The sequence below is a fragment of the Pseudophryne corroboree genome, chromosome 8 (genome assembly GCF_028390025.1).
Source record: "Pseudophryne corroboree isolate aPseCor3 chromosome 8, aPseCor3.hap2, whole genome shotgun sequence".
Classification (NCBI taxonomy): domain Eukaryota; kingdom Metazoa; phylum Chordata; class Amphibia; order Anura; family Myobatrachidae; genus Pseudophryne; species Pseudophryne corroboree.
In genome coordinates, this window is record NC_086451.1 from 479,216,436 (window position 1) to 479,229,305 (window position 12,870).

General features: G+C 48.3%; 1 protein-coding gene across 6 annotated transcripts in view; it reads right to left on the reverse strand.

The window, feature by feature from the left end:
- The window catches only part of DACH2 (dachshund family transcription factor 2), a 731,638-nt gene that overhangs the window by 219,509 nt on the left and 499,259 nt on the right, over positions 1–12,870 (reverse strand). For all 6 annotated transcript variants that reach the window (XM_063938387.1, XM_063938386.1, XM_063938385.1 and 3 more), the window contains 2 exons: positions 8,668–8,803; positions 5,832–5,912 (listed from right to left, as the gene is read on the reverse strand). In XM_063938387.1, the coding sequence (XP_063794457.1) occupies positions 5,832–5,912; positions 8,668–8,803 (217 nt within the window). The remainder of the gene's footprint in view (positions 1–5,831; positions 5,913–8,667; positions 8,804–12,870) is intronic.

Sequence of the window (12,870 nt, forward strand, 5' to 3'; positions counted from 1 at the left end):
ACTGTAGCACCCAGGCTCAGGAATACTCAACCTCACGTACCGTGTAACTGTAACACCCAGGCTCAGGAATACTCACCTCACGTACTGTGTAACTGTAACACCCCCCTCACGTACTGTGTAACTGTAGCATCCAGGCTCGGGAATACTCACCTCACGTACTGTGTAACTGTAGCACCCAGGCTCGGGAATACTCACCTCACGTACTGTGTAACTGTAGCACCCAGGCTCGGGAATACTCCCCTTACGTACTGTGCAACTGTAGCACCCAGGCTCGGGAATACTCACCTCACGTACTGTGTAACTGTAGCACGCAGGCTCGGGAATACTCAACCTCACGTACTGTGTAACTGTAGCACCCTGGCTCGGGAAAACTCACCTCACGTACTGTGTAACTGTAGCACCCCCCTCACGTACTGTGTAACTGTAGCACCCAGGCTCGGGAATACTCAACCTCACGTACTGTGTAACTGTAGCACCCTGGCTCGGGAAAACTCACCTCACGTACTGTGTAACTGTAGCACCCCCCTCACGTACTGTGTAACTGTAGCACCCAGGCTCGGGAATACTCCCCTCACGTACTGTGTAACTGTAGCACCCAGGCTCGGGAATACTCCCCTCACACACTGTGTAACTGTAGCACCCAGGCTCGGGAATACTCAACCTCACGTACTGTGTAACTGTAGCACCCAGGCTCGGGAAAACTCACCTCACGTACTGTGTAACTGTAACACCCCCCTCACGTACTGTGTAACTGTAGCACCCAGGCTCGGGAATACTCACCTCACGTACTGTGTAACTGTAGCACCCAGGCTCGGGAATACTCAACCTCACGTACTGTGTAACTGTAGCACCCTGGCTCGGGAAAACTCACCTCACGTACTGTGTAACTGTAGCACCCCCCTCACGTACTGTGTAACTGTAGCACCCAGGCTCGGGAATACTCCCCTCACGTACTGTGTAACTGTAGCACCCAGGCTCGGGAATACTCCCCTCACACACTGTGTAACTGTAGCACCCAGGCTCGGGAATACTCAACCTCACGTACTGTGTAACTGTAGCACCCAGGCTCGGGAAAACTCACCTCACGTACTGTGTAACTGTAACACCCCCCTCACGTACTGTGTAACTGTAGCACCCAGGCTCGGGAATACTCACCTCACGTATTGTGTAACTGCAGCACCCAGGCTCGGGAATACTCACCTCACGTACTGTGTAACTGTAGCACCCAGGCTCGGGAATACTCCCCTCACGTACTGTGTAACTGTAACACCCAAGCTCGGGAATACTCACCTCACGTACTGTGTAACAGTAGCACCCAGGCTCGGGAATACTCACCTCACGTATTGTGTAACTGCAGCACCCAGGCTCGGGAATACTCACCTCACGTACTGTGTAACTGTAGCACCCAGGCTCGGGAATACTCCCCTCACGTACTGTGTAACTGTAGCACCCAAGCTCAGGAATACTCACCTCACGTACTGTGTAACTGTAGCACACAGGCTCTGGAATACTCACCTCACGTACTGTGTAACTGTAGCACCAAGGCTCGGGAATACTCACCCTCACGTACTGTGTAACTGTAGCACCCAGGCTCGGGAATACTCACCTCACGTACTGTGTAACTGTAGCACCCAGGCTCGGGAATACTCACCTCACGTACTGTGTAACTGTAACACCCAGGCTCAGAATTACTCACCTCACATACTGTGTAACTGTAGCACCCAGGCTTGGGAATACTCAACCTCACGTACTGTGTAACTGTAGCACCCAGGCTCGGGAATACTCAACCTCACGTACTGAACTGTAGCACCCAGGCTCGGGAATACTCACCTCACGTACTGTGTAACTGTAGCACCCAGGCTCAGGAATACTCACCTCGCTTCCTATGTAATTGTAGCACCCAGACCTCACGTACTGTGTAACTGCAGCACCCAGGCTCGGGAATACTCACCTCACGTACTGTGTAACTGTAGCACCCAGGCTCGGGAATACTCACCTCACATACTGTAGCACACAGGCTCGGGAATACTCACCTCACGTACTGTGTAACTGTAACACCCAGGCTCAGGAATACTCCCCTCACGTACTGTGTGACTGTAGCACCCAGGCTCGGGAATACTCCCCTCACGTACTGTGTGACTGTAGCACCCAGGCTCGGGAATACTCCCCTCACGTACTCCACATAAGAAGCATTGCTACTGTTATCTGTGCTCTCTGCCCGCTGTGCTACGGGTGACCAATACAATTACACTACAATGCCTCTCTGTGCCAATGGTCTGTAACATTAATAAAATCTACTCTTGTTAAAACCACAAATTGTCTCCGAGACCCACGCTGAGGTCACCACCGGTTCAAGATCCAACTCATCGTGAAATACGGACGGCTATTTAATGCTTTCTCTTGTTATTCAAAGTATATATAACAATTACCATCCAAATAGCATCTGGCACACTTTCATTTCCAAAAGCAATCCACTGACTGATATACAACTGTAGGCGCCAGTGATTCTCATATTAATCAGCATTAGGGGCTACCATTTGCATAGAGAAGCCTCAGCAGAAGACCAAGCACTCTGACCAATTGCCAGATGATTGCTAAGCTTTGCTGAAACACACTGATTCCTTGTTCCAGATTCCTCTGTAAACTTATATCCGAATCTCTATACTGGCGCTTTGTTTATTTTTGTCTAAACCTTATGCCTCACTTCAGAAGGTCAACTTAACGCCATATACAATATTATTTGCTATTTTCTTCCAGTCACCGGAAGGGGTCCGGGTCGCACCAACAAGCAAGCGTTTTACAAAGTGCTTTTGTGCAGTTTACAATTAGTCTCTGAGCAGAATAATCCATCTTGCTGCCCACGTATTCCTCCGCCGACACAAAAGAGGAAAGTCATTAGTGTGGTGTTTTAAAAATACCTGAATTACTGCCTGGAAACTGAATTAGATAATTGATTACAGTTGTCCTAAAATTACTTTTTAAGTTGTTTTAATTAGTTTTGCATTCTGCACAGGAAAAAATAAAAAGATTCACTGCGCTGAGCGTAGTATTATTTTTCTCCCTTTAAGCTTCATCTGGCCACCTTTACGATAAAGTAATTGTAATAAAAAAAAAAAGCAAATACAAAAAAATAAATTGCTGTCCCCTGAGAGCAGATTCCCCAAATCGCACACATTCCTGTTGCTGTCTCAGGTGTTTTGCACCTGGTTCTATCTTATTTTCCGTAAACAACCTAATTCGTTCTGGCAATGATTAATTCAAAGGTGAAGGGACGTCTATGTACGGGTAGCGAAAACTGTAGACGTGAAAAATGGATAAAGTGTTAATTTTTCACAGTATGAAGTACGGAAAACGCGCGACTCTGCCAGATAGATCTGCACCTGGATGCCGCAGCCACCTCACGCTGAGCAATAATTATAGGCCGTTTGGGATTTCAGCAAAGATATGATACCTGAATGTCTCTGTCCTGATCACAGTCCCCCCCCAGTCCCCCCCTAGTGGCTGCCCTGCCATTGAATATATAGACGAATCACAGTCTACTGGTATAAATGCACACAAACCCATATCAAGGTTTGCCGACTGACATTTCTGTCCACCGACTGAGTTAAAGCCTCGCTGTCCTCCGCCGGGTGCTGATAATTGACATCCTCTCAAACTTTACCTGCTCCCAGCAAACCTCACATCTTCCCAATATGCTTTCAATGAAATCTTACAATTGTAACTAGCAGCGAAGCCGGCGATTTATGATGTGGAGAACTATAAATAATATTTAAAATCATGAGATGATATTACTGAAAGCAGATGTGCGGACAGATGTTCCCCTCAGCGGTACAAAGCGCTCGCCTGTCACATTTAATAAATGGTGAAACTTTCACTTCATATAAATTTCGTTTTTCAAGTTTTAAAAAGGGAAGGGAGTGTGTACTTATTTATTTGGGAGATTGTGTAACTTATATAAAAAAGTATTTTGCTGCTCTCCCGGTCGTTATTTTAGATCGTCTGATAAGGAGTTCATCGTCGTCGCCGGGCAGGCACGCGTCACGTGTCACGTGAGATGTAAACGCTGCTTTTTCCTGGGAATAATGCGCAGAGGAGGCGTATAGATGACAATGCAGGGTGCGGAAAGAAGACTCTCATGGTGAAGGCCGCGGAAAGGTTTCTATGGATTTGACACAGCTCAACTACACCTCTTACTACCAGACAGACATCAGTAAGTGGTGATGATGGGAAATGTGCAAAAATAGGGATGACGGATCAGAGGGGCGATTCAGACCCGATTGCTGGGCTGCTAATGTTGCTGTCTGGCGTTCAGATAGTCGCCGCCCAAGTGGGAGTGTAAGTCCGTCCGTGCAAGTGTGCGATTGCATGTATACTCCGTGCGAAAATGTCCCTCGGTCAGCGGACAGCTGCAAATTCGTTGGCCCCACACTCACAAGTGAATGATTTTTCCAGTGTGCGCAGCCCAGGGCTTACTCCTACAGTGCGATGAGAAGAGGCTGATCGGGGCCGGAGCTGACGTCACACTCCCAGAAAACGGTCACTTACCACCCACAAATGTTCTCTTCCTGTCAGTCAGCATGCGAGTAGCTGTGTGAACGAAATTTTTGCACCAGCTTGTCGCTGTTCGGTGATGCCTGTTGTTTGGCGACGCCCGTGCGCATTGCGGTGCACACGCAGCCTATCGATAATCGCCCGCTGTGCGAAAACGAACATCAGCGTTCAGGTCTGAATCAGGCCCAGAGGTTTATATAGTCCCTGAGAAATGCTGGCGACCCATTCTGCGGCGTGACAGACACTGTGCCAGATATGACAGCATGTGGGCTGAACGTGTGGGCGATGCCCTATAACAATCCATTGAAAAGCAATGTCATTATTAGTGAGTATGATGGTAAAAGTGGTCAATTAGTAGACGCGGCTCAGAGCTAGCGGCCTGTGTGCGCGGTCACCTTCCACAAGAGTAGGCCGAGCATCTGGAACTTACGGCTGAGCCCGTCGGTGACCGGCTAATATCGATTACCGTCATCTCTCCCAGGTCGTCGGAATACACCATTAAAAAAAGTAGACTGTTACACTTTCCAAGTTTCATTAGTTGAGTGATTATATTACCAGCAAATGTACCGAACAGCGCTATTACATACAATGACCGCACTCCCGCTCCATTATAAACTGGGTTTGTCTAACACCGTACTTGTAAGATTCCTGGAAGACCCCATAATACAAAGTGTGACGTTACAGAGATAGACGGTCACAGCATCTGCCCGAATTACAGCCGGCGCGTCTGACGAGATTCTATACAGATTCCTGAGATTGGCATGTAGAGAATGTAGCACGCATCACATGTGAAAATTGCAGAGGGCTCTGCACCATGTCAAGATTGCCATTTACAAAAGCAAAGGCTAATCGCATTCCTCAGCATCACAGGAACAAGTGAATATTTCTGTGCATTGCATAACAATGTCTCCTTATCAAGGGGCCGGCTGCCGAGCCGCAGATAATGAGATTTCACCTTGAACCTTATCTAATATCCAAACTACACACAATGCAAGTTTCCAGCCTACTTAGTGCTACGATACGATTAAAGAAATCAAGGAACATTATATATATATATATATATATACACACACACACACACACACACACACACACACACACACACACACACACACACACACACATCAGTCTCTACAACTATAAATATATACACAGGGGATTGAGAGGTCAGTATACACCTGTATGTGGCTGCCAATGATATAGTCACGCTGTAATACACATGCGGTTTACAAAACCCAGTACTGTAAGTATAATAGGATGGACCAAATCATGCGTCTTACCTTTCTCTTTTGACATCTTCTTTATACTGGTTTCAGAATCTTGTTCCGGGATATCTCCGTCTCTGGAGTTTGGTAACATGGCTGGGTACAAAGAGAAGCGTCACTGAGCAAGCAATGAAAGCACGGGATCTCTCTCACAAGCGTTATATCTCCCCTATTGCTAGTATTCACACAGTACGGAGGAGAAAGGAGCAAAGAGTGAGAAGGGTATATGGGGGAGGTGAGGAAGTGAGGATGATAATGAGAAGAGGGTGAGGATGTATTTAAGGCAGTGGGAAAATGGAAAAAGAGCAGTGAGCAGTGGAAAAGAAGGGAGTACAGTAGGTGCAAGGGAATTGAGAAGAGGGTGAGGAGGGAGCAAAGGCAATTATAGGTGGGTGAGGAGGGAGTAAGGGCAATGACAAGAGGGTGAGGAGGGAGTAAGGGCAATGACAAGAGGGTGAGGAGGGAGTAAGGGCAATGACAAGAGGGTGAGGAGAGAGCAAGGAGTGCTAACATGGAGTAAGAGCAATAAGTAGATGGGGAAGATGGAGTAAGGGCTGAGAACAGGGTAAGGAGGAAGGAAGTGCTGTGTGAAGGCGAGGAAGGGAAAGGAGTGAGAAGAGGGTGAGGTTGTATTCAAGGCAGTGTGAAAATGGGTAAAGAGCACTGAGTAGTTTAAAAGAAGGGAGTAGGTGCGAAGTAGGCAGGACTAAAGAGGGATTAAATAAAGAGGGGAGAGGATGAGCAGGGAGTAAATCAGCGAGTACGTAAAGAGGGAAGTGGATGAATATGAAGTATGGACGGAAGAAGAAAAAGGTTGAGGAGTGAGTAAGGGTAATGAGAGGAGGGAGTAAGGGAATTGAGAAGAGGGTGAGGAGGGAGTAAGGGCAATGAGAAGAGGGTGAGGAGGGAGTAAGGGCAATGAGAAGAGGGTGAGGAGGGAGTAAGGGCAATGAGAAGAGGGTGAGGAGGGAGTAAGGGCAATGGGAAGAGGGTGAGGAGGGAGTAAGGGCAATGAGAAGAGGGTGAGGAGGGAGTAAGGGCAATGAGAAGAGGGTGAGGAGGGAGTAAATCAGCGAGTACGTAAAGAGGGAAGTGGATGAATATGAAGTATGGACGGAAGAAGAAAAAGAGGGTGAGGAGTGAGTAAGGGTAATGAGAGGAGGGAGTAAGGGAATTGAGAAGAGGGTGAGGAGGGAGTAAGGGCAATGAGAAGAGGGTGAGGAGGGAGTAAGGGCAATGAGAAGAGGGTGAGGAGGGAGTAAGGGCAATGAGAAGAGGGTGAGGAGGGAGTAAGGGAATTGAGAAGAGGATGAGGAGGGAGTAAGGGCAATGAGAAGAGGGTGAGGAGGGAGTAAGGGAATTGAGAAGACGGTGAGGAGGTAGTTAGGGCAATGAGAAGAGGGTGAGGAGGGAGTAAGGGAATTGAGAAGAGGGTGAGGAGGGAGTAAGGGCAATGAGAAGAGGGTGAGGAGGGAGTAAGGGAATTGAGAAGACGGTGAGGTCAATGGTAGGAGGGTGAGGAGAGAGCAAGGAGAGTTATCAGGGAGTAATAGCAATAAGTAGATGGGGAAGATGGAGTAAGGGATGGAATAACAGGGTAAGGAGGAAGGAAGTGCTGTGTGAAGACGAGGAAGAGTAAGGAAGATCATTGAGAAAAGTATAAGAATGGCACAAGCACAGTGAGAAGTGGGAGAGGAGGGAGTAAGTACAGGTAGAGGAGGGTGAGAAGACGGAGAAAAGGCAGTAATACGGGTGAGGATGAACTAAAAGCCATGACAAGCCCTTATAAGGTCAATGAGCAAGGATAAAGTAGAAAAGAGTAGGTAGGGAAAGTAGGGTAAGGAGGAGACAATGAGAAGAGTGTGAGCATGAAGGAAGTGTAGTAAGAAATAGGTAACTATAAAACATAAAGCCAATAGGGACCGGATACGGATGAGAAAGAGCAATGAGAGAGGACGAGGTGTGAGGCGTTGATGAGGTTCTACACTGAGTGAAATTCAGGTAAAAGAGAGCAGTAACACATGACTCAGGAATGAATAGACAGTAGTGGGAGGCATGAAGTGGTACCAGGAGGTGGGTTATGGTGGAATGTAGGTGGGTTAGGGAGGGTGCAGAGCTGGTGAGTGTGAGAGAAGGATGACACATGCCACAAAGCACCAGTCACATTGCTGGATCACACCTTCTTATTTCAGTGGGTTTGATATTTGATAACATATAACTGCTGCTATAAAGAGAAAACTATTGCAACACTTCATCCCTACTGGTCCAAGGTTTCTGGACATAGGGCCTAGATCGCTGGGCAGCCATTTTTTCTGTCCTGCGATCAGGTAGTCGCCGCCTACAGGGGGAGGGTATTGTGTGTGCGCAGGTGTGCGATTGTATGTGCTGGAGAACTGCACAAACATCAGTTTATACAATCTCTGCACAGCCCAGGACTTACTCACCCGCTGCAACGATCGGGGCCGGAGCTGACATCATGAATCCTCCCACAAAACGCCTGGTCCCTCCTGCGTTTTTCCGGACACTCCTTAGAAACGGTCAGTTGCCACCCTCTTCCTGTCAATCTTCTTGTGATCGCCGGTACAATCTGATTTCTCGCACCATCCTGTCGCTGACCGTCGCTGCGGACCGTTGTGCCTTCGCATTGCGGTGCATATGCATGCGCAGTTCAGACCTGATCGCCCGCTGTGTGAAAACGCAGCCTAGCGACGCCGATCAGGTCTGAATTACCCCCATAGAAGAACATCTCCTAATGTCAACTGGGAAGCTCCACTGTCTAATGTAAGCTAGAGAGCAGCGTAAGACCTCACGGATAATGAACATGATCACGGCAGATGCAGAAGCTACTCACCGACTCGGTCAGCTATGTTGTCCAGTTGTGAGGGTGAGCTGGAGACGCTACTGCTCTGGTGTGAGGAGGCGTGGCTGCCTGGCCGCTGGGGGTCATCTAGGGATGGCGATGGTGAAGGACTGCCTTGGATCCTTTCCTAGAGAAGCACAATATCACTTTAGAATATGGCGTAACAAGGAATACAGATACGAAAGCGTGCGTTGTTAAAGATGACTGGGTGTCTATACGGGTGGTCTTCAGTATGCCGACTGTCGGGATCCCGGCGCACAGTATACCGGCGCCGGAATCCCGACAGCCGGCATACCGACACTTATTCTCCCTCGTGGGGGTCCACGCCCCCCCTGGAGGGAGAATAAAATAGCGTGGCACGCGTAGCGCGCCACCGTGCCTGCAGCGTAGCGAGCCCGCAAGGGGCTCATTTGCGCTCACCACACTGTCGGTATGCCGGCGGTCGGGCTCCCGGCGCCGGTATGCTGGTCGCCGGGAGCCCGACCGCTGGCATACCATACTATACCCTATACGGGTGACTGGTCCCGCTTGGTGCAGTCTGTGCATTTATGCCGGTGACTGGATTTCTGCATCCCCGGCTATTATATACCCTCACACGTGATAGGATCAGATTCCCATCCTTGAAGTTGATCACTTTGGAGGGCTCGGAACAGTCTCTTTAATTTGCAAGAGTTACAAATGTGGCTCTGTCTGGGAGAATAATATTCTATAGCAGTATATGTCGTTACCATTTCATCATCCGAATATTAATATGTCCCAAAACAATGATATTTTCATTTTAAATGCTTACATTTCGCTATTTGTGGATGAAAAAAATCAGAATAAAACAAAAAATAAGATTTTACTTACCGATAAATCTATTTCTCATAGTCCGTAGTGGATGCTGGGGACTCCGTCAGGACCATGGGGAATAGCGGCTCCGCAGGAGACAGGGCACAAAAGCAAGCTTTTAGGATCACATGGTGTGTACTGACTCCTCCCCCTATGACCCTCCTCCAAGCCTCAGTTAGGTACTGTGCCCGGACGAGCGTACACAATAAGGAAGGATCTTGAATCCCGGGTAAGACTCATACCAGCCACACCAATCACACCGTACAACTTGTGATTTGAACCCAGTTAACAGTATGATAACAATGAAGTAGCCTCTAAAAAAGATGGCTCACAACAATAATAACCCGATTTTTTGTAACAATAACTATGTACAAGTAATGCAGACAATCCGCACTTGGGATGGGCGCCCAGCATCCACTACGGACTATGAGAAATAGATTTATCGGTAAGTAAAATCTTATTTTCTCTAACGTCCTAGTGGATGCTGGGGACTCCGTCAGGACCATGGGGATTATACCAAAGCTCCCAAACGGGCGGGAGAGTGCGGATGACTCTGCAGCACCGAATGAGAGAACTCCAGGTCCTCCTCAGCCAGGGTATCAAATTTGTAGAATTTTGCAAACGTGTTTGCCCCTGACCAAGTAGCTGCTCGGCAAAGTTGTAAAGCCGAGACCCCTCGGGCAGCCGCCCAAGATGAGCCCACCTTCCTTGTGGAATGGGCATTTACAGATTTTGGCTGTGGCAGGCCTGCCACAGAATGTGCAAGCTGAATTGTACTACAAATCCAACGAGCAATAGTCTGCTTAGAAGCAGGAGCACCCAGCTTTTTGGGTGCCTACAATATAAACAGCAAGTCAGACTTTCTGACTCCAGCCGTCCTGGAATTATATATATATATATATATATATATATATATTTTTTTTTTTTTTTTTCAGGGCCCTGACAACGTCTAGCAACTTGGAGTCCTCCAAGTCCCTAGTAGCCGCAGGCACCACAATAGGTTGTTTCAGGTGAAACGCTGACACCACCTTAGGAAGAAACTGGGGACGAGTCCGCAGTTCTGCCCTGTCCGAATGGAAAATCAAATATGGGCTTTTGTAAGACAAAGCCGCCAATTTTTACAATCGCCTGGCCGAGGCCAGGGCCAACAGCATGGTCACTTTCCATGTGAGATATTTCAAATCCACAGATTTGAGTGGTTCAAACCAATATGATTTGAGGAATCCCAACACTACGTTGAGATCCCACGGTGCCACTGGAGGCACACAAGGGCTGTATATGCAATACTCCCTTGACAAACGTCTGGACTTCAGGAACTGAAGCCAATTCTTTCTGGAAGAAAATCTATAGGGCCGAAACTTGAACCTTAATGGACCCCAATTTGAGGCTCATAGACACTCCTGTTTGCAGGAAGTGCAGAAATCGACCTAGTTGAAATTTTTTCGTGGGGCCTTCCTGGCCTCACCCACGCAACATATTTTTACCACATGTGGTGATAACGTTGTGCGGTCACCTCCTTCCTGGCTTTGACCAGGGTAGGTATGACCTCTTCCGGAATGCCTTTTCCCTTAGGATCCGGCGTTCAAACCGCCATGCCGTCAAACGCAGTCGCGGTAAGTCTTGGAACAGACAAGGTCCCTGCTGGAGCAGGTCCTTTCTTAAAGGCCGATGCCACGGTTCCTCTTGGAACAGACATGGTACTTGCTGAAAGCAAATCCCTTCTTAGCTCCCGAGGCCATTAGTCCTCTGTGAGCATCTCTTGAAGTTCCGGTTACCAAGTCCCTCTTGGCCAATCCGGAGCCACGAGTATAGTTCTTACTCCTCTATGTCTTATAATTCTCAATACCTTGGTTATGAGAAGCAGAGGAGGGAACACATACACCGACTGTTACACCCACGGTGTTACCAGGACGTCCACAGCTATCGCCTGAAGGTCTCGTGACCTGGCGCAATACCTGTCCCATTTTTTGTTCGGGCGGGACGCCATCATGTCCACCTTTGGTCTTTCCCAACGGTTCACAATCATGCGGAAAACTTCCCGATGAAGTTCCCACTCTCCCGGGTGGAGGTCGTGCCTGCTGAGGAAGTCTGCTTCCCAGTCGTCCACTCCCGGAATGAACACTGCTGACAGTGCTATCACATGATTTTCCGCCTAGCGAAAAATCCTTGCAGTTTTGCCACTGCCCTCCTGCTTCTTGTGCCGCCCTTTCTGTTTACGTGGGCGACTGCCGTGATGTTATCCCACTGGATCAATACCGGCTGACCTTGAAGCAGAGGTCTTGCTAAGCTTAGAGCATTATAAATTTGCTCTTAGCTCCAGTATATTTATGTGGAGAGAATTCTCCAGACTTGATCACACTCCTTGTGTGACTGCTCCCCAGCCTCTCAGGCTGGCCTCCGTGGTCACCAGCATCCAATCCTGAATGCCGAATCTGCGGCCCTCTAGAAGATGAGCACTCTGTAATCACCACAGGAGAGACACCCTTGTCCTTGGATATAGGGTTATCCGCTGATGCATCTGAAGATGCGATCCGGACCATTTGTCCAGCAGATCCCACTGAAGAGTTCTTGCATGAAATCTGCCGAATGGAAGCGCTTCGTAATAAGCCACCATTTTTACCAGGACTCTTGTGCAATGATGCACTGACACTTTTCCTGGTTTTAGGAGGATCCCGATTAGCTCGGATAACTCCCTGGCTTTCTCCTCTGGGAGAAACACCTTTTCCTGGACTGTGTCCAGAATCATCCCTAGGACCAGCAGACGTGTCGTCGGAACAACTGCGGTTTTGGAATATTTAGAATCCACCCGTGCTGTCGTAGAACTACTTGAGATAGTGCTACTCCGACCTCCAACTGTTCTCTGGACCTTGTTCTTATCAGGAGGTCGTCCATTTTCTTTGAAGACGAATCCTCCTTTCGGTCATTACCTTGGTAAGGACCCGGGGTGCCTTGGACAATCCAACGGCATCGTCTTGAAACTGATAGTGACAGTTCTGTACCACGAACCTGAGGTACCCTTGGTGAGAAAAGGCAAATTTTGGGACATGGAGGTAAGCATCCCTGATGTCCCGGGACACCATATAGTCCCCTTGTTCTTTGCTATCACTGCTCTGAGTGACTCCATCTGGATTTGAACCCTTGCAAGTGTTCAAATTTTTCAGATTTAGAATAGGTCTCACCTAGCCTTCAGTACCACCATATAGTGTGGAGTAATACCCCTTTCCTTGTTGTCGGAGGGGTAATTTTATTATCACCTGCTGGGAATACAGCTTGTGAATTGTTTTCAATACTGCCTCCCTGTCGGAGGGAGACATTGGTACAGCAGACTACAGGAACCTGCGAGGGGGGAAACCTCTCGACATT